Genomic DNA, 21,661 nt, shown 5'->3' on the forward strand with positions numbered 1-21,661 from the left:
TGAGACCCTGGCAGTCCAGCCAACAGAGACATCATACTGTCCCCTGCTTCCTTTGATGCCATCGGGAGCTGGACCAAATCTCCCTGGCCCTGGATGAGCAGCCAGAAAACATCAGCTAGATGAGACCTGTCTGGGCCTCCGTCTCCAAACACAGGACTATCACGACCCACCGGAGGCTGGGAACCTTATCTGGACAACATCCACTATCTGAATAGCCTCTCTAGACAGTTGTATCCGGTGGGGCTGCACACATGATCGCCGAGGCTGAAAAAATGATTCTGCATTTTTTTTTTTTCCCTTTCTGACCAGTCATCTTTTAAAATAAAAGCATGAATGTTTCCTGTAGTCATTTCCCCAGTTTCCTTTCCGCCTTTTAAAAAAAGGGGTGACCTTCATACGTTAGTCATGAGCCGGAGTCCTCTTGGAGGAGTCGACCTGCGGCTCGACGCCTCCACCTCCACCATGAGGCATGTCTTTCTGCCCTGGGCGGCCGCCGCTGTCCTCTTGCTGGGACGCGCGAACGCTTCAGGGAAAACCAAACCGGGTAAGTCCTGCTTACAGCTGTAGCCGCCTGTCTGCGTGAAATGCCCTTGCTTTAAACATCTCTGCTTTTTTTTTTTTTCCATTTTTCTTTTTACGATGTCTTTTGCAAACTCACGGTTTTCTTTGTGAAACTGAGAAGAGCTTTCACAGGTTCCCCTCCCTGAGTTGGGAAGATCCCCTGGAGGAGGACACAGCAATCCACTCCAGTCTTCTAGCCTGGAGAATCCCCATGGACAGAGGAGCCTGAAGGGCTACAGTCCATGGGGGTCGCAAAGAATAGGTTACGACTGAAGTCTCTACAAACCTGGGTCTGCCGGTTGTAAAGGACCCTCTTCTTCATTGCCTTCAGGATTAGGTCCAGATGGGAAAAAGAAAAATGTAAGAGCCTGTGTCTAGAAAACTGAGAATCTGGGTGGTTTCACTGTGCTGCCTGCCTGCAAAGAGGTTGCAAGCCTTTTGCTTAAATTAATACTTACCTTTCTGTGGTGGGGCTTCCCTGACGGTTCAGACAGTAAAGAACCCACCTGCCAATGCAGGACACCCAGATTCGATCTCTGGGTTGGGAAGATGCCCTGGAGAAGGGAATGGCTACCCACTCCAGGATTCTGGCCTGGAGAATCCCCATGGACAGAGGAAGCCTGGTGGGCTACAGCCCGTGGGGTTGCAAAGAGTTGGACACAACTGAGTGACTAATACTTTCACGCTGAGGGTGGCCCAGGTGGGAGCTAGCGATGGCACGTTCCTGATGTTCTTTTTCTGAACTGTCCTCGGGCATCACCCTACACTAGACCTTCGCTGTCTGAGATGGCTTCTTGCCCAGCTGGTTTGGATGGGTCCTCGGGGACCTTCCGGGCTGAAGCCCTGGCGGGGATCGGTGGGGGGGGGTACTCCTACACTTGGAGTTTGGGTGGAAAAGTGCAGTTTAGACCAGCTCTGGAATCTGAACCACTTGAAGCACAAATACAATAGTAAGATTTTGTTGTCGTTCAGTTGATCAGTCGTGTCCGACTCTGCGACCCCATGGACTGCAGCACGCCAGGCTTCCCTGTCCATCACCAACTCCTGGAGTTTTCTCAAACTCATGTCCATCAAGTCGGTGATGCCATCCAACCATCTCATCCTCTGTCGTCCCCCTTCTCCTCCTGCCTTCAATCTTTCCCAGCATCAAGGTCTTTTCAAATGAGTCAGTTCTTTGCATCAGGTGGCCAAAGGATTGGAGCTTCAGCTTCAGCCTCAGTCCTTCCAATGAACACTCAGGACTGATTTCCTTTAGGATGGACTGGTTGGATCTCCTTGCCGTCCAAGGGACTCCCAAGAGTCTTCTCCAACACCACAGTTCAAAAGCATCCATTCTTCGGTGCTCAGCTTTCTTTATGGTCCAACTCTCCCATCCATACCTGACTACTGGGAAAACCATAGCCTTGACTAGACAGACCTTTGTTGGCAAAGTGATGTCTCTGCTTTTTAATACGCTGTCTAGGTTTGTCGTAGCTTTTCTTTCAAGGACACGGGAGAGGGCTTGGAAGGGCGGAGGGCTCATCCCCCTGTGAAGCTGGGCTCGGTCAGAACCTTCGTAGGAACTTCCTGGAAAACGCAGGGCTCACTTTATGAATGGCCTTTGTTTGCCTGAGGTCATTACGGGTGTGAGACCCTAAGAACCCACCAGGCATGGTCTTAATAAAGCAGCCCCTCTTCCCACCCAAGGTCCCAGAGTTGTGTCGAGAGACCCCTCAGGGGCCGTTTCCACTCAGTCGATCCATTTTTAATGAACAGAGTCCAACTTCGTGGCTGCAGTGAACTGTCAGTATTTCCATCCGAGGCCATCATGCGTTGGTGGCAGGGCTACTAGGCTACTGATGGGGCCCCTTTGCCCCTCTCAGAAATGCCCTTGAACTTACAAGGAAAACGCACGCACCCCCAGCCCTGGGGACCAGATGTCTGGGCTCAAGGTGTCCCAGAATTGAGCTCCCTGCAGAGGCTCCAGGGGAGGGTCCTTCCTGCCTCTTCCAGCTTCTGGGGGCTCCAGGCATCCATTCCTGGGCCACCTCCCTCCCGTCTCTGCCTCCGTCTCCACATGGCTTCTCCTCTGTATCCGTGTCTCCCCTCTTCTGTGTTTTATAAGGACCCTGTCATGGGGTTCAGGGCCACCCCCATCCAGGAGGACCTCATCTCAGACCCTTCCCTTCAGCACACCTGCAAAGACGCCATCTCTTAATGAGGTCCTGTTCCCAGGTTCTGGGGTTAGCACGTAGGCAGGCCATTTGCAGAGCCACAGTCCAAGCCCTACAGGATCTATTCAGGGGATGCTAGCATTTGAGAGAGATGGGGGTCCTTTTCTGCTTTGACAGGTCTTGCTGTCGTCGTAAGGGGAGGGAGGTCGTTGAAGCAGATGACCCGGTGGCCAGTCTGAGTCTGTGGCAGAGACGCAGGACAAAGGAACGGCTCTCGAGATGCTGTGTTTTATCTTATCTGTGTATTTACTTTCGGCCGTTGCTGGGTCTTCGCTGCTGTGCCCTTGAGTTCACGAGCTGCTCTAGAAGTAAGAAGGTGGTGTGGGCAAGAGACGGAGTGTGTGTGAGCAAGCACGTGTGTGCATGAGTGCTCAGTCACTCAGTCGTGTCCGACTCTCTGCGACCCCGTGGACTGTAGCCCGCCGGGCTCCTCTGTCCATGAGATTCTCCAGGCGAGAACACTGGAAGGGGTTGCCATGCCCTCCTCCAGGGGATCTTCCCCACCCAGAGATCGAATCCATATCTCTTACGTCTCTGGTATTGGCAGGTGGATTCTTTACCACTAGCGCCACCTGGGAAGCTAGGGAGATGAGATTACATATATATGTAGATACAGACAAATGTCGGAGAAGGCAATGGCACCCCACTCCAGTACTCTTGCCTGGAAAATCCCATGGACGGAGGAGCCTGGAAGGCTGCAGTCCATTGGGTCACTGAGGGTCGGACACAACTGAGCGACTTCACTTTCACTTTTCATTTTCATGACTGGGAGAAGGAAATGGCAACCCACTCCAGTGTTCTTGCCTGGAGAATCCCAGGGACAGCGGAGCCTGGTGGGCTGCTATCTATGGGGTTGCACAGAGTCGGACCCGATTGAAGCATAACAGCAGCAGCAGCAGCAGCAGCGTGTATACATGTAAAACCCTTTTTGTATCTGTAATAGCCAAACCTGCTTGAACTGCCCCAACCTTCCAGGATGGAAAAAGACCGCAGGACTCTATGTCAAACGATGTAACCAATGTTAACAAACAATGTAACAGATGACGTGCTGATTGCCCCCAGGACCTGCCGCCCTGGATGACCTTACTCACACCCCCTTGGAAATACTCAGCAAGGCCGGGCTCCAAGTCCCTCTGAACGCCCTATCTCGCAGGAACAAATGCCTCTGATTCATCTGCATGTTTTTCTATACGCTCTCCAAATCGGGAAGCGGGTTCTACCTCTGGGGAGGCGGGTGGGTGCGGTGAGTTCTTGGTAGTTACACGACGTGTCTGCCTATCGGAGACCCGCAGCTGGTACGTTTGTTCACGTCCAGATTGCTCTCGACCTTGCTGGTTTTCTGAGAAAACGCTGAAAAAAAAAAGAAGAAGTTACAGAACCAAAGTCATGTTTACAAAAGCCCCCAGAACTTTCAGAAGCGTCTGGATCTATGAGATAGGAGGCCCCCGTTTTCAAGACCCTCTTCCTGGGCCTCCCTGCTCACCAGTGTTAGATGACAAAGTCTGTGTCAGACGTGAGGAGGATCTGGGCGAAATGAAATTAGGCAAAAAAGGTGGATGGGGGCGGGCGGGGGGGTGATGTTCTGGTTAACAGCTTAGTTAATTTACTCGCCAGATGATTCAGCTCTTTAAAGCACACAACTCAATCCTTTTTTTTTTTTTTTAAATAAAACATTATTTCTTTTTTAGTAGAAGGATAATTGCTTTACAGAATTTTTAGTTGACGTAGAGTTGATGCGTGAGCTTCCCCGGTGGCTCAGCGGTCAAGATTCTGCCCGCAGAGCAGTAGCCACGGAAACCTGGGGTTCGATTTCTGATTGGGGAAGATTCCCCTGGAGGCAGGCGTAGCAACTCACTCCAGGATTCTTGCATGGAGAATCCCACGGACAGAGGAGCGCAGCGGGCTGCAGTCCACAGGGTCGCAAAGAGTCGGACATGATGGAGCACGAGCGCTCGCACGCATAGCAGAGGCATCATGTATTAATATAAGTTACAGGTGTACAGCATAGCGATTCTCATCTTTGAAAAGCGATGCTCCCTTTACCGTTACTATAAAATAGTTTCTATACTCCCTTTGAAGAACTGCATCATTCTTGCATTATAGGTGCCAAACACACGCAGACTCTGGACACACAGGAAAAATATAAAATGTCTTGATAATTATAGATAACTAGATAGATACCTGTACATCATTACATAGTTACCTAGATAGATGACATAGATGACAGTTGATTGATAGATATATAAATGCAGAGACAAGATAGATAACAACTCGATGATATAATGATAATGATAATAGGTAACATGCTGAAATGATAATATTCTGGTTGCCTGCATGCTTAGTGACTCAGTCGTGTCTGACTCTTCACGACCCCATGGACCGTAGCCCATCAGGCTCCTCTGTCCATGGAATTCTCCAGGCAAGAACACCGGAGTGGGTTGCCATTTCCTCCTCCAGGGGATCTTCCCGGCCCGGGAATCGAACCCGCATTTCCTGTGACTTCCGCTTTGCCGATGGCTTCTCTATCCACTGAGCTATCATGGAAAGCCAATATTCTGGTTATGCTGGGCTAAATAAGATGCATGATCAAGTTTTTTTTTTTTTTAAAGCACCGTATCATTCTTATGAGTGCTGACATCATTTTACAAATTTCAAAGCCTTTCCAGCGTCGCCTCAGAGTCCTCTCTGCTTTTTTTTTTTTTCTGCACAGGAAGCGCATTGCAACTTCAGGTGATCAACTTTAACTTCGAAACGGTGCAGGTTACGTGGAACTCAAGTGCATATGCTGGGATTAATTTCACGTTCATTTACAAGTAAGTGCCGCCACGGGGATTAATATCAGGTCCGTCTGCAAGTAAGGGCCCCCCCACCACCCCTCCACGGAAAACCATGCCTTCGGATAAACCATTTCCACTCGGAAGAGGGCACCACGGGGCCAGCCAGGAAGTGAAGGTGTGAAAAACCATACGTGCAAGTGTGAATGTGTGCGTATGCCCTCTGGACAGCTCCCGCCTCCCACCACCACCACCAGTATCACCACAAACACAACCACAGCTCCCAGACCTTCTAACCGGGGGATGACTGAGTCTCTCTCGAAACTGCCTGGACTCTCGCAGGAGATGCAGAGCGGTCTGCCCCCACGGGGCCCCCTGCAACGTCCCAGCAACCGTCTTTGCCCACCTTCAACTCCGTCGCCTTCAACTATATTCCCTGCTGACCAGGGGCCGCCTTCCAAAAAACCCCATTTCCCGCTTTCACAGGGCGCTTTGCCCTGCCTGACTCAACCACGACCTGAGTGGCCACGTGGGAGGCAGGGTTTTTTTTTCCAGTGAATTTGGTCTCAGTTCTGTAAAGAGTGGGGTGTTTGGTGAGGGCTTGAGTCGTTGCCATCTGATAAAACATGAGGTAGGCAGGAAGGCAAACAGAAGAGGGAAATTTTTAAGGTGAATTTGTTGGCAAAATAAGACTCATGGGGCAAAGAAACAAGCGCTGGATGGTACAGATGGTCTCACAGATAGCTCATTTCATTTTTTTTTTTTTTTCCCTGAGCAGCTGTTTGTCCTGTTGTACGGGAGATAATTCTTGATCTCATCACAGATTGGGGTTGAGTCTTAAGGATGGAGTGTAAACCTGTCTCTAGGCTTCCTGTTAACACTGCAGGAGAGTCTCAAAGCTTTATCCAATTTTGGCACGTCCATATTAAAAGTGCATCCTTGAATCAAGGGCTTGGTTGCTCTGGAGGTGAATTATTTACTGATACCAATTTATTGATTGCTCATGGTATTGATATGTGACAGCAATTATTATTATTGATACCATTAATAGTATCCTAGATGGTCTCAACAAAGTACAGCAAGCTGGGTAACTGGGAACGATGGAAAAACAAAATGTATCCTCCCCTAGTCCTGAGAACCAGACGTCTGAGGTCAAGGGGTCCCCGGGCTGAGCTCCCTGCAGAGGCTCCGGGGAGGGACCTTCCTGCCTCTTCCAGCTTCTGGGGGCTCCAGGCATCCATCCCTGGGCTGGTGCCGCCTCCCTCCCATCTCCGCCTCCGTCTCCATGTGGCTTCTCCTCTGTGTCCGTCTGTCTCCTCTTCTGTGTTTTATAAGGACCCTGCCATGGGGTTTAGGGCCACACCCATCCAGGAGGGCCTCATCTCAGACCCTTCACTCCATCACAGCTGCAGAGACACTGCTTCTTAATAAGGTCTTGTTCACAGGTTCCGGGTTAGCAGGTAGGCATGCCTTTTGCAGAGCCACCGTTCAACTCCTAGGGATCTATCGAAGGGCCATCAACATTTGAGAGAGACGGGGCTCCTTTTCTGTTTTGACAGGTCTTGCTCTAGTGGTAAGGGGAGGGAGGTCATCGAAGCAGATGACCTGGTGACCACTCTGAGTCCGTGGCAGAGATGTGGGGCAAAGGAACGGCCCTCGAGATGCTCTTTATTTTTTATTTGATCTACGTGTATGATCGTTGGCTGCACTGAGGCTTTGCTGCCGTGTGGTCTTGTCTCTAGTTGTCGGGTGTGACCCTCTTCTGTGGTGGAGCACCCCCTTTAGGGTGCACAGACTTCACAATTTGCAGCTTGCAGGCTCTAGGGAGTAGGGTCCGTCATTGCGGTTCACAGGCTTGGTTGCTCCGCCGCACGTGGGATCTTCCCGGCCCAGGGATCGAACCCGAGTCTCCTGCATCGGCAGGCAGATTGCTTTTTTACCGCTGAGCCACCAGGGAAGCCCCAAGATGTTATTTCCAAGGACGCGACACGACTGAGTGATTCTGTTTTTAAAATCACAGATTCCATACAAAGGAGGAATACAGACCATGCCCCGACTACATCCTTCAACACGGTTACAGGGCCGGGTGCCTGCTGGAGGTACAAAGAGATGGACCTCTGTATTTTTCCATCCGGAATGGAACAGAGCCTCTTCTCACCAAGGACCTGGCCATTAGTACTTACCGTACGTATGACGTACCTTGAGGGCTGACTACGCATCTCGGGTGAGGAGCCATCGTACACGTGGAGTGAACCAGTCTCTCCAAAGCTTGCTGCTTTGATCTACGTTTCTGCGGTGTCATGGTCCTTCCTTTCTTTCTTTTTCGTGGAGGGTTGGAATGTCAGAGGTCCATCTTAGAATCCGGTGGGAGGTTCGACCCTTGGGTGCGGAAGATTGCCCTGGAGGAGGAAATGGCAACCCACTCCAGTATTCTCGCCTGAAGAATCCCATGGATGGAGGAGCCTGGTGGGCTACGTTCCACGGGGTCCCAAGAGTCAGACATGACTTTCCAACTAAAAAGCATCAATATAGCTGATGAACAATGTTGATGGTTTCAGGTAGACAGGAAGGGACTCACCCACACATACACATGTGTCCATCCTCCCCCAGACTCCCCTCCACCCAGGCTGCCACGTGACACTGAGCAGAGCTCCCTGTGCTGTCCAGCAGGTCCTTGCTGGTTCTCCATGTTAAACACTGCAGTGTGTCCATGTCCATCCCAGACTCCCTGACTATCCCTTCCCCATCCTGTCCCCCTTGGTGACCATAAGTTCGTTCTCTGTCTCTTTCTGTTTTGTAACTACCTTGATTTGTATCACGTCTTTTTAGAGTCTGCATATAACGGATATCATAGCATGTTTATGCTTCTCTGTCCGACTGTTCAATCCCACGGTCTCTAACGACCTCATCTTACGTTAAACGGTTACCTCCTGTAATGATCCTCTTTCCAGAGCTGGTGAAGGGCTAGGGGCCAGGAGTTCAAGGCGACTTTTTCTGGTGGGAACACAGTTCGTTGCATGACACATCCTGAAATCTTTCTCCACTGGTTTCAGGGGGGCTCCTTTCCACGAGACTCCCCCTGGGTCCTTGGAGAGCTGGCTAACCCTTCTAACTGTCCATGCGCTAAAGACAAGGGAAACTCACGTCTCATGAAGTATCGGGGAGAGGACGGGGAGCAGCCAAAGAGGAAGGTGAATCGAAGCCCAGGGACCGCTGTGAGTTCAGAGATGGGCCGTGTTTATCTTCACAGCGGTGTTGGTCACTGTGCTGTCTCTTCATTCTCAGTAAAACCCAGATCCCCCGGCGCCCTGAACTTCCAGTGGCGCGAGGAGGCCGTGACGGTGACCTGCTCCAGCCTGGGATACAACGATCTGCAGTACGAAATCCAACACAAGACCGTCTTTGACGCTGAGTGGCAGGTGAGGTTCCATTGTCTCGGGTCGGGTGTGAGTAGGCACCCTCGGGATGGAGAGACGGAGAGGCACAGACATCCAGACTTGTTTAATGCACTTGCTCACGTGATTATGGGCTTTCCTGGTGGCTCAGACGCTAAAGAATCGGCCTGCAATGCAGGAGACCCGGGTTCGATCCCTGGGTGGGGAAGATCTCCTGGAGGAGGGCATGGCAACCCACTCCAGTATTCTTGCCTGGAGAATCCCATGGACAGAGGAGCCTGGCGGGCTACAGTCCACGGGGTCGCAGAGAGTCGGGCACGACTGAGTGGCTAGCATTTTCTTTATCACATTCCCTGGCAGGTCCAGTGCTTAGGAATCTGCCTTGCAAAGCAGACCACGTGGGTGGGTTTCATCCCTGGTCCGGGAACCCAGGATTCCATGTGCGTCAGGGAAGCTCAGCCTGTGAGGCAATGACTGAGCCTGTGTTCTGTGATGAAGATCCCGCATATTACAGCTGAGACCTGATGTAGCCAAATAAATAAATACATTAAAAAAATTACTTTTGTAAAAAGGAAGACCTTAGAAAGTCTTCATAAGCATCTTTCATCATGTTTGTTATGGCGGATTTATTTCCTTTTTGGAGGGAAGGGCATTTTTTTTTTTTTTTGCTGTTGTTTATTGTTTTTTTGCTGTTGTTTCTGAGGATAAACATCTGCCCAGAGAGAAGTGAAACTGGAAGCAGGAATCTCATGCAAATCTGTGGGACAAGATGAACACGTCAGGCTAAAGCGTCAGTCAGGGGTCACAGTGTTTTTTTCCGCTCCAGTCCACAGAGGCAGAGACCTGCAACGTCACCATCGATGGTTTGGATACTGAGAAGTGTTATTTCTTCCGGGCCAGGGTGAAAGCCCTGGAGTTTGCCTACGGCTCGGAAACGTACCCCAGTGACTGGTCAGAGGTGACATACCAGCAGAGGGGTGAGCTGCGAGGTAATGCTTGTCACGCAGCATCGCTGCCCAATACAGGCCAGTGGGCTCCGTGCGGGGAGGGCAGAATGGGCCGCCTGAAAACATGGATGACCCCAAGGCCTTCTGCAGAGGTCACTGTGGAAGCAATGCCTCTTCCTGTGGCCGTTATCATCGGACTAAGCTTCACTTTTATTTCTGTTGACCCAGCAAGAATAATAAGTGATATTTCTGAATGTTGTTGGGCTTCCCTTGTGGCTCAGCTGGTAAAGAATCTGCCTGCAATGCAGGAGACCGGGGTTCGAGCCCTAGGTTGGGAAGATTCCCTGGAGAAGGGAAAGGCTACCCACTCCAGTATTCTGGCCTGAAGAATCCCATGGAGAGACGAGCCTGGTGGGCTACAGTCCATGGGGTCACAAAGAGTTAGACACGACTGAAGTGACTTAGGACGCAGGTGTAGATAAGCTGATGGTGGATAAATGGCAGAGACAGATAGATGAGATACACAGATCGACATAGATAATGACAGGCGGTAGACAAGTAGATGGATAATAGACAGATAGATGATAGACAGACGTGTGGATGCCTGCTCATTTGCTTCAGTCGTGTTCGACTCTGTGACCCCATAGATTGTAGCCCACCAGGCTCCTCCGTCCATGGGATTCTCCAGGCAAGGATACTGGAGTGGGTTGCCATTTCCTCCTCCAGGGGATCCTCCCGACCCAGGGATCGAACCTGGGTCTCTTGTGTCTCCTGCATTGGCAGGCAGATTCCTTACTGCTGACCCAGCAGTGAAGTCCCAGGGAGACATATAAATAGATGATAGATGGAAAGACAGACAGATGGATAGAGACAGATAGATAGACAGCTGGACAGATAGACAGACAGATGGATAGAGACACAGGTAGATAGACAGACAGACAGATGGATAGAGACACAGATAGACAGACAGCTGGACAGATAAGACAGACAGACAAAAATCAAGCCCTGGTACCCTCAAACACCCCTGGGAGTAAGGTGAGTCTGTGCTCCCTTCTGCCCGACGTCTCCCTCTCCAGTGTACCCACCTCTCCTTACCAGGATATTTCACACCAAAAGCAAGATCTGCTGATGCTGACAATTCTCAAGGGAAAGAAAAACCACAGTGGGCGGGTGGGGATTAGAGCGTGACCCCGTATCATGTTGAAAACTTCACAGGCCTCATTCCATTTCCCTTTAGATTCGTGCTGGGAAAACAGCCTTTTCCCCAAATTTATTTTAATTGCTGGCATGGTCTCCTTCCTGACAGTCTTCCTTCTGCTTCTGTCTCTATGGAAACTGCACAGGTAAGGAGGCCCCCACCAGAATCCTCAGATACCTGGGTTTGGTTCCCATATGCAGTGAGTTGGGCAAAAATAATAATAATAATAATAACAATTGTGTGATGTGATTATTTAGCTGAATATCACTTTCTCTCTAATGCACATGGTATATGACAAGAAAACAGAGAGGTGAACAGAGCCAAAGGTGTGGAGATAGCTGCAGAATTTGTTGAGAAATATTCTCACGAAGACCATAAGATGCAGGAATGTTCATTCCTATGAGTGTTATTGCTGTTCAGTCACTGAGTTGTGTCTGACCCCATGGACGGCAGCACGCCAGGCCTCCCCGTCCATCACCAACTCCTGGAGTTTGCTCAAACTCATGTCCATCAAGTCAGTGATGCCATCCAACCATCTCATCCTCTGTCGCCCCCTTCTCCTCCTGCCTTCAATCTTTTCCAGCATCAGGGTCTTTTCCAATGAGTCAGTTCTTCACATCATGTGGTCAAAGGATTGGAGTTTCAGCTTCAGCATCAGTCCTTCCAATGAATATTCAGGACAGATTTCCTTTAGGATTGGTTTGATCTCCTTTCCATCCAAGGAGTCTCAAGAGTCTTCTCCAACACCACAGTTTGAAAGCATCCGTTCTTCAGCGCTCAGCCTTCTTTACTGTCCAGCTCTCGCATCTGTACATGACTTACTGGAAAAAAAACATAGCTGTGACTATGCCGACCTTTGTCAGCAAAGTGATGTCTCTGCTTTTTAATAATTCTTCTAAGTTTATTGTAGTTAACTTTGTTCAAACGCACACCCCACTGAGCTCTGTTCTCCTATCATGTTAGAGTGACAAGCACGTAGAACATCTTTTAATTTTTATTCATATTTATTAAAGACAACTTGGTGAGTGATGTGAGGAGAATCGGACAAGAAAAGCTTGTAAATCCAGTTACAGATATAGCAAAACATAATTCTCTGAAACCATAGAAAACTTTTCCAAAAATACGATATTAAATAGTTCTCTCTGTTATCCTTCCAGGCAATAATTTAACCGCTGCCATTTCCAGCCTTATTCAAGCTCAGTTGTGCCCGGGCGTTTGACTGTTGATGATGTTCGAAGGGACTGATGCTCAGGACTGTGGGCGCCATCTTTGTTTCTGAGGTTGCCGTTTCCATAGCAACAATGGGGCGCCATCTTTGTTTCTCCGGTTGCCGTTTCCATAGCAACACTGGGAGCGATGCATAGAGAAAGATGGGGTGCCATTCTGGACCACTCACGCTGGGTCTGAGCCAGGCTGAGTTAGACAGTTTCAAGGACCTTCCATCATGGTTGGATATAGCATGGGGGTAATTCTCTTAATTCTTGCAAACTGCCCATTAATTCTTCAGTCTAGATTCCCTGCTTTCAGCAGCTTAGACACATGCCACCTTCATCGTTCTCTCTTGGGGAACAGAGGAAGTAGGGAGTAGGGAGGAGATGCAGCAGTCAGATAGGGGTGTTGACAAGTGACAGGTCTGATTTTTTTTTTTTTTTTTTTTGGTCTTGTTTTGTTTTGCTGTGGTGTTTTTAGTTCAAAACTGAAACCACTCCTAAGGGAATCTGAGGAATACACTTCTTTGGGGGGAAAAAAACACTCCTCCTGTCTTTAAGAAAGCTTCTGTTACAATGAGTGGTCTAATCAACTGTATTATTTTCCCGGAGCTGCCGTAACAAAGCACCAAAGACTGGGGGCTCAAACAACAGACATTTATTTCTCCCAGTCCTGGAGGTTGGAGCCTGAGGTCCCGGTGTGGGCAGGGCTGGTTCCTCCTGAGACCTCTCTCCTGGGCATGCAGACGGCCGTGTCCTCCGAGTCTGCACATGCTCCTTCCCTTCTGTGTGCGTGTCTGTGTCCTGACCTCCTCTTATTATGAGGATCCCACTCCCATCGGATTAGCATCCTATCAGACGAGAACCTCTCAGGTTCTGTTCCTAGGGGCCTGCAAATTAAACTGGCCAACCAAAGACAGTAACAGAAGAATATGCCTATATTTCTTTTTGGATGTCATATTTTTAAGTGCACAAGGCATTCTCAGGAAGCAAGTGAACAGCTAACCAGGAAGTTCATCTGGGGACTTTTATAGCATTTTAACAAAGGGCAATAATCTGTGGAGAAGTCACCAGGCAAAGGAACAGGGAGTCTGGATGGGCGTAAATTGTGGGGGAGTGATTAAGAGGTGTGTCCGACAAACTGCAGGCAGATGAAGGTTGTCTGAATGGAATCATCTTGACACCATCTTGGTGATATGACTCATTCTCCATTTCTTGCTACAGGAGGGTGCACTTTTATGAATGGAATTATTGTGTTTTTTTTTTTTCAATCAGGAGGGAAACTGATGCTCTCCTTTCAGGCAGATGGGAGAGGGCAGAGAGCATCTCTTGGCTCTGTTTTTCTCAAGCGGATGCAATTCCCCCAAAGTGCTGAGCCCCCGAGATCCATATGCAGCTGTCCTGGGCCCCTGGTGGGGGTCTTTCCACGTGGATGCCCCGCTCGGGGGTGCCAGCCCATCTGACCAGACTGTCCATGTCCATTTCAGGATTAAGAAGGTTCTCATGCCCAGCGTCCCTGATCCCAAGTTCTCCTTCTTGGGGCTCTTTGAGTCCCACCAAGGTAACTTCCAGGTAAGCAGCATCTCCTTGTGCAAGCTTGCTCTGGGCGGGCCTAATATCACCCCTCTTCAATGTTTTATTTTATTTTTTTCTGCCTAGAGGTATTTCTTTAATCAGCTTTTTATTTTGCATTGGGGTATAGCCTATTAATGACAGTTTCAGCTGGACAGCAAAGAGACTCAGCCATACATGTATCCATTCTCCCCCAAACTCCCCTCCCATCCAGGCTGCCACGTGACATTGAGCAGAGTCCCCTGTGCTGGACAGCAGGTCCTTGCTGGTTCTCCATGTTAAATACAGCAGTGTGTCCATGTCCATCCCAAACTCCCTGACTATCCCTTCCCCCATCTTTCCCCCTGGGAATCATAAGGTTATTACAGAGTATTGAGCAGAGTTCCCTGTGCTGTCCAGCAGGTCCTTGCTGGTTCTCCATGTTAAACACAGCAGTGTGTCCATGTCCATCCCAAACTCCCCGACTATCCCTTCCCCCACCCTTCCCCCTGGGAACCGTAAGTTCATTCTCTGGCCTGTGAGCCTGTTTCTGTTTTGTGCGTAAGTTCACTTGTATCATTTCTCTTTGGAGTCTGCATGTAAGGGCTGCCATAGGATATCGCTCCTTCTCTGTGTGACTTTCTTCACTTGGTATAATAATCTCTAGGTACATCTCTCTTGCTGCAAATGGCATTTATTTCATCCTTGTTATGAGTAAGCAACATTCCAGTGTGTATATATATACCCCACATGTCCTTTATCGGGGGCTTTCCCGGTGGCTCAGATGGTAAAGAATACGCCTGCAAAGCAGGAGGCCTGGGTTCGATGCCTGGATGGGGAAGATCCCCCTGGAGGAGGAACTGTCTGCTCATTAGTGTGTGGATGGACACTTAGGCCGCATCTGTGTCTGGGCCATTGTAAACAGAGTTGTAATGAACACTGGGGCTGATTCATCATTAATGAAAAAGAAAAAAAAAATCAACAAAAGGCTTTTATTCCTCTTTAAACGCCTGCGAGCCTCTTCGAATCCGACAGCAGCGGTTTATCGTTTTTCTGTTTCGGTCAGAGAAAGTGGATCCAAGGGTCTCCGAGGGCGGCTTCTCTTGAAATCAGTCTCTTGAAATCCTGCCGCAGGACCATGGGATTTTCCAGCCTCCTCGCCTTCTGATCTTATCGGAAGGTTCCGTTCTGACACTGTTCCCACTGCAGGGGGGCCGACAGCGAAACCTGCATTTCCGCTTTTCGACTTTGATGGTCGCTGCATTTCCGCTTTTCAACGTTTATGGTCGTTAAACTTCGTTCCGTGATAAGCTTTTACAGGGGGCCGAGGAGGAACTGGGGAGGAGGGAGCGAGGGGGGGTCCGGCTCCCCGCATCACCAGGTGTGGATTTGATAGGACGCCGGGAGCAGTCCCCTGGGGCTGCCACAAACCTGGGGGTGCAAAGCATCACACACTCATCCTCCCCCCGGTCCTGGGGACCACGCGTCTGAGGTCAGGGGGTCCCAGGGCTGAGCTCCCTGCAGAGGCTCCAGGGGAGTGTTCTCCACACCTCTTCCAGCTTCTGGGGGCTCCGGGCGTCCCTCCCTGGGCCGGTGGCCGCCTCCCTCCCATCTCCGCCTCCCTCCCATCTCCGCCTCTGTCTCCACGTGGCTTCTCCTCTGCCTCCCTGTCTCTCCTCTTCTGTGTTTTATAAGGACCCTGTCCCTGGGTTTAGGGCCACCCCCATCCAGGAGGAACCTCATCTCAGACCCTTCACTGCATCACATCTGCAAAGAAAAGAGCTCATTTCCAAATTAAGTCCTGTTCCCAGGTTCTGAGGGGGTAGCACTCGGGTATATCATTATTTTAAAAAGAGAGTGCAGTGTTTGGTTTGTTTGTTTTTGCTCGGTTGCTTCAGTTGTATCCAACACTTTGTGACCCCATCAACTGCAGCCCCCAAGGCTCCTCTGTCTGAGGGATTCTCCAGGCAAGAATCCTGAAGTGGGTTGCCGTTTCCTTCTCCAGGGGATCTTCCTGACTCAGGGATCAAACTCCTATCTCTTAGGTCCTCTGCATTGGTGGGCGTTCCCCCCCCCCCCCCCCCCCACTATTAGCACCACCTGGGAAGTCCATTGAGCTTCCTAAACAGGCAAAGTGAATTGTAAAACTAATTAGGTGTAGGAGATGAAAAGAAAAAAAAAAAAATTTTTTTTTCTTCTAACCTCTTAAGTGCCGTCCCTGGGGCCCTGCAAATTAAACAGACCAGAGAGATGAAAGAGAAAGACGTGAACACCCCCAAGAGGTAGTTAGACCATGGGGCTGATTTGCCATTTTAACAAAGGATGATGGACTGTTCGGAAAAGACTAGGTAAAGGAAACGGGGTTGGGGACCTGTGAGTGGCAGGTGAGATGTGAGGAGGTGACTAGGAAACGCATAAGAAGTGAGGGTTGTTTAGTGAGATTTTATGCAGACTCAAGCTCTCTGAGGTGATAAGCGTTGTCCAGTGTTCTTGCCTGGAGAATCCCAGGGATGGGGGAGCCTGGTGGGCTGCCGTCTATGGGGTCGCAAGGAGTCGGACACGACTGAAGCGACTTAGCAGCAGCAGCAGCTGGAGTTGGAAGGGATCCGGTGACTCTTCCAAATGTACATGTACTTTCCCAAAGGGGCATTAATTAACATTAACCTCAATTTTAGGGAGGATCAGTGGAGAGCAGAGAACACGCTCTGCAACTCTTCATACTTAACTGCCTTGAGGTCAGCGTCCTCCGCACGTCAAAGGGGCATATTTGGGAGTTGGGCCCGGTCCCCCTAAAAGGGGAGGAAAGGGGGTTACAACAGAATTTAGGACAGGGAATCTCATTTTTTCCCCCAAAATTGGGGCTAGAAGAAGGAGCCGGGGAGGGATGTTAGAAGGGAGTGAGGAGTCCCCTTGAGGAGGGCAGTCCCATGGAGCTGCCAACCTCAGGAAATCTTGGGTCACCTGTTAGAAATTCGGCGTCCGCCCCCTCGGACCTGCTGACAGAAGGTCCTCCTTCTGACGCGTCATCAGTCCCATCTCAGACGGCACACCTGGGGGTGGAGAACGGATCTCGGTTTCTGAAAAGATGTTCAGGGGCCCTCCTGTGTCTTGAGTGACCACAGGCCGGCGCTTTGAGGCTGATGACGGAAGGCAGGTGTGAAAACCACAGGATTCCAGACCTAGAGGCTAGATACGAGAGCTTTTTTTGTCCCAACTGGGGAAAGTGTCCGCGCCGGGGACATGTGTGAAGACACACCAGCTCCGAAGGCAGGGCTTTGAGACACAGAGTCTGAGCCACAGTAACTTTTTTAATTTTAATTTTTTTAACACCAAAAACATTTTGTATTGGGGTATAGATGATTAACAATGTGAACAGCAAGTGGAGACTCAGCCATCCATACATGTGTATCCATTCTCCCCCAACCTCTCCTCTCATCCAGGCTGCCACATGACATTGAGCAGAGTTCCCTGTGCTGGACAGCAGGTCCTTGCTGGTTCTCCATGTTAAACACAGCAGTGTGTCCATGTCCATCCCAAACTCCCTGACTATCCCTTCCCCCATCCTTCCCCCTGGGAACCATAACGTTATTACAGAGTATTGAGCAGATTTCCCTGTGCTGTCCAGCAGATCGTTGCTGCTTCTCCATGTTAAAGACAGCAGTGTGTCCATGTCCATCCCAGACTCCCTGACTATCCCTTCGCCCATCCTTCCCCCTGGTGACCATAAGGTTATTACAGACGTTTCCTCCTTGCAGGAGTGGATCAAGGACACACAGAATGTGGCGCCCTTGAACAAAATGGAAGACGGGGAGCTGGAGTGCGCCCCTGAAGACGCTGTGGTGGTCCAGCCGGCCGAGGCCGAGATGCCCAAGACCGTGCTGATGACGAGCCCGCTGTGCTCGCAGACGGGGGAGGAAGAAGCCACTGGGGATTTCAGCCAGCTCCCTCGCCAGCCGCCCCAGGGCCGTGGGGTGGTCTCTCTTGGGGATTTCACGTTTGTGATGAGCGACCACTCTTACATGATGTTATGAGGGGGTGCAAACTCACAAGCCAACATCCAAATCTACGTTGATGCTTGACGACCTGGGAGAACATCTTGGGAGCCAAAAAATCCACCACGAAGGGGACTCCCCGGAACCGAGGGTGCTGACGTCTAAGGTCGCCCAGTGCTCCAACGCCCCAACCCGCGTCTGAGGTCACCCACAACCAGTGCATCCCATTCATGCCGACATCCAGGGGCTTGAAGGTGGACTGCCTGTAGGCGGCAGATCCTTGGTCGGGCTGGTTCTTGCTGTCTCCTGGCTCACAGAAATCATAAGGGAAGATGACCAAGACCACCCTGCTTTGCACATGCCCGCCCGCTCCTGTCCTTCCCATATCCACTCGCAAGAGGTTCCTGCATCATTTCTCACTCATTACACGTAGCCAGCAGGCGAGGTGCAGAACGCCTGCTTTACTGACACCAGCCACCCGCCTCCCACCCCAGAGAGGCAAAAAAGCCCCTTTCTGCAATCACCGAGGCATTTTACAAACCGCGGTTCCGTTAAAGCAGTGACTCGGGACCTTGCTCCTGAGACATGCTTGAATGTAACGGCGCTCTGCAGGGACAGAGCTTCCCAGGCTGAATGTACATCATTGTTTCTTTTTGATACTGACATTTTTTAAAAAGTGTGACCATGAGAACTATGGTAGAATGTAAGCGGTTGCTGCTGTTCGTGGAGACAGGAAGATGGCAGTTGGATCCCCCTTAGACTTCAGGTCGGAGAAGGCGATGGCACCCCACTCCAGTACTCTTGCCTGGAAAACCCCATGGGTGGAGGAGCCTGGTAGGCTGCAGTCCATGGGGTCGCTAAGAGTCAGACACGACTGAGCGACTTCACTTTCTCTTTTCACCTTCATGCATTGGAGAAGGAAATGGCAACCCACTCCAGTGTTCTTGCCTGGAGAATCCCAGGGACGGGGGAGCCTGGTGGGCTGCCGTCTATGGGGTCGCACAGAGTCAGACACGACTGAGACTCAGCAGCAGCAGCAGCAGACTTCAGGTACAGGAGCTTTCTAGGCGTCTAGAGTATTGATTTCTCAGGTGGTTTTTTGTGCTTTTTTTTTCAGGCTGGCACTGAATTTATCTTGTCTATATCTGCAGGATGCAGTAAACAAGCTTGATCAGATATACCTGAAGTCTGTGTGTGTGTGTGTCTGTGGTGTCGAGGATGTCTAATTTAGCAGAATGTCTCCCCATCCTAGAAAACTCCTCCACAAAGGTAGAAATGAAAGAAATCACCTTTATCAGTGAACAAACAGCAAGCCAGTGTGAAGTGGAAAATGCCTCCTGCGTGTCAAATAAACCAGACGTCTCACAGCCATCAGCGATGTCTCCCCTCCGAGTTCGAATGTTGGTCAGTCGCCAAATTGTGTCTGACTGTGACCCCATGGACTGCAGCACACCAGGCTTCCTTGTCCTTCACCAACTCCCAGAGTTTACTCAAACTCATGTCCATCGAGTCGGTGATGCCATCCAATTATCTCATCCTCTGTCACCCCCTTCTCCTCCCGCCTTCAATCTTTCCAAGCATCAGGGTCTTTTCCAATGAGTCAGCTCCTTGCATCAGGTGGCCAAAGGATTGGAGCTGCAGCTTCAGCATCAGTCCTTCCAGTGAATACTCAGGACTGATTTCCTTTAGGATGGACTGGTTGGATCTCCCTTGGACAAATATGAATGTGAGCTCCCAAAACTGTGATCCAGAAGATGCTGCCCCCCCAAACCCCCCTAATCCATGCCCATGGTGAGCGCTGAGTGGCAGAGGAGCTGGGGAAAATGCAAGAATCAGCCATCCGTGACCTCTTTCACTCCTTAAGGTGAGCAAGGAAACAGGCTTGGCCCCAGATAGCAGAGGTGAATATGAAAGGAGTGAATTCAGTGAGCCCACAAGCTTGCATCCTCCCTTACACAGAATGCTAAATTCCTTTCCTTGATATCTGATCTTTGACGTTCAGACCTGCCTGCTCCCTCTGTTGCAAACTTGCACACAGCCTGACTCCCCCTCCCGCCTCCTCGGAGCTGTATTCTCAGAGCTACAGGGATGCTGGCTTGGAGTCCTACATGCAGTCCCACCGAATAAAATAACCCTCTGTTTTCAGCTGCTCACTAATTTTCAGTTGACACCAGAATGCAACACCCATCTCAGGAAGCCAGCTTGACAGGGTATTGCAAATGGAGAAAGACTCTCATCCCTTTTTTTTTTTTTTTTTCAGCTCAGCAACCCGTTCCCTGGGCCTTTTCCAGAAAACACGGCTACGTGTCTTGTATCTGTGGGGTGTGGGTTTTGCAACCTGGGGCCAGGTTTCCAGCTGCACTCAGCACCCCCCGCGCCTTCCCCGGAGGCTGGGCGTTCACCAGGTCGCTCCTGGTGTGGAAGGGTCATGCCTGGGTCAGAGGTGCTGTGCAAGGTGGCCAGTGGGGAGAGGGGACCCCAGAAGTCACTGCTCCGCGAGGCAGATCCCAAGCTGGGCAGTAGAGTGAGGCAGGGGATTTTGTGAGCAGGGAGAAAGTTTAGAACATCCTGTTTCAGAAAAAGTGCTTTGTTCTGAAACCACTGCATCCCACGGCCCCGGAACAGTTCAGAGAAAGGAGGGTGTGAGTGCATTTTAGCAGTCCTGCTCAGAGCTCTCACGGCCGCCCTGGGTTTGACCCTGTTTCCAGTACTTGTTCTCCAGACAGGCATCGATGAAATGAGGGAGGCAGGACCCCACTCCCTATCCTATGTGGGATCGGTTTCAACACTCCACCCCTTCTTTTTATTTTTTCTCGTAATTGATTTATGTTTCACTGAAGGATAATGACAACTCTGTGCTGCTCTCTGGCCACACCAACATGGATCAGCCACATTCTGTGCTGTGCTAAGCGGCTTCAGTCGTGTCTGACTCTTTGCGACCCCGTGGACTGTAGCCCGCCAGGCCCCTCTGTCCATGGGATGCTCCAGGCAAGGATACTGGAGCGGGTTGCCGTGCCCTCCTCCAGAGGATCTTCCCGACCCAGGGATCGAACCCGGGTCTCCTGCTTTGGCAGGCGGGTTCTGTAAGGAGATCAGCTATAGGTGTATGTATGACCCCTTCCTCTTGAGTCTCCATCACACCCACCCCACCCTACCCCTCTAGGGTGTCACAGACCTCTGCTTTGAGTTCCCTGAGTCAAACAGCAAAGTCTGAACTTTTTCTCCTGTATTGAGTTATCGCCGATTAACAGCACTGTGAGGGTTGCAGATGGACAGCAAAGGGACTCAGCCGTCCATATATGTGCACCCACTCTCCCCCAAACTCCCCTCCCATCCAGGCTGCCACGTGACATAGAGCAGAGTTCCCTGTGCAGTCCAGCACGTCCTTGTTGGTTCTGCATGTTAAATATGGCAGTGTGGACATGTCTGTCCTAAACTCCCTGACTATCCCTTCCGCCATCCTTCCCCTGGGAACCATAAGGGACCTCGTGGTACCAGATCTGATTTCTGCTCAGGGCTGAGGTCTGCTGTGTCAGAAACCTTATCATTTAAGGTATGAGATAAAGCCTCACTTAAAGTTCCAGAACTGAGGTTTAGGCCCGGATGGCTCAGTGGGTAAGGAATATGCTGGCAATGTGGGAGACCCAGCTTCGATCCCTGGGTGGGGAAGATTCCCTGGAGGAGGGCATGGCAACCTGCTCCAGTATCCTTGCCTGGAGCATCCCATGGACAGAGGGGCCTGGCTGGCTACAGTCCACGGGGTCGCAAAGAGTCAGACATGGCCAAGCAACCAAGCCTGTGGCTGACAGCCTGGAGAAGTGG

General features: G+C 50.6%; 1 protein-coding gene across 1 annotated transcript; it reads left to right on the plus strand.

Annotated features, from left to right (window-relative positions):
- Nucleotides 1–416: 416 nt before the first annotated feature.
- On the plus strand, nucleotides 417–19,015 carry CRLF2 (cytokine receptor like factor 2). The gene is made up of 8 exons (XM_070783588.1): nucleotides 417–544; nucleotides 5,485–5,587; nucleotides 7,569–7,732; nucleotides 8,834–8,967; nucleotides 9,770–9,932; nucleotides 11,128–11,233; nucleotides 13,784–13,868; nucleotides 17,603–19,015. Exons 1-8 carry the CDS (start codon nucleotides 463–465, stop codon nucleotides 17,876–17,878), a joined length of 1,113 nt encoding a protein of 370 aa, XP_070639689.1. The 5' UTR covers nucleotides 417–462; the 3' UTR covers nucleotides 17,879–19,015.
- Nucleotides 19,016–21,661: the final 2,646 nt, after the last annotated feature.

This window comes from Bos indicus, chromosome X (assembly GCF_029378745.1).
Source record: "Bos indicus isolate NIAB-ARS_2022 breed Sahiwal x Tharparkar chromosome X, NIAB-ARS_B.indTharparkar_mat_pri_1.0, whole genome shotgun sequence".
NCBI classification, from domain to species: domain Eukaryota; kingdom Metazoa; phylum Chordata; class Mammalia; order Artiodactyla; family Bovidae; genus Bos; species Bos indicus.

Coding starts and splice junctions, on each gene's coding strand:
- CRLF2 (XM_070783588.1), top strand. CDS start 463: ATGAGGCATGTCTTTCTGCCCTGGGCGGCCGCCGCTGTCCTCTTGCTG. Junction 5,588..7,568: donor AATTTCACGTTCATTTACAA/GTAAGTGCCGCC, acceptor TTAAAATCACAG/ATTCCATACAAAGGAGGAAT. Junction 9,933..11,127: donor GCAGAGGGGTGAGCTGCGAG/GTAATGCTTGTC, acceptor ATTTCCCTTTAG/ATTCGTGCTGGGAAAACAGC.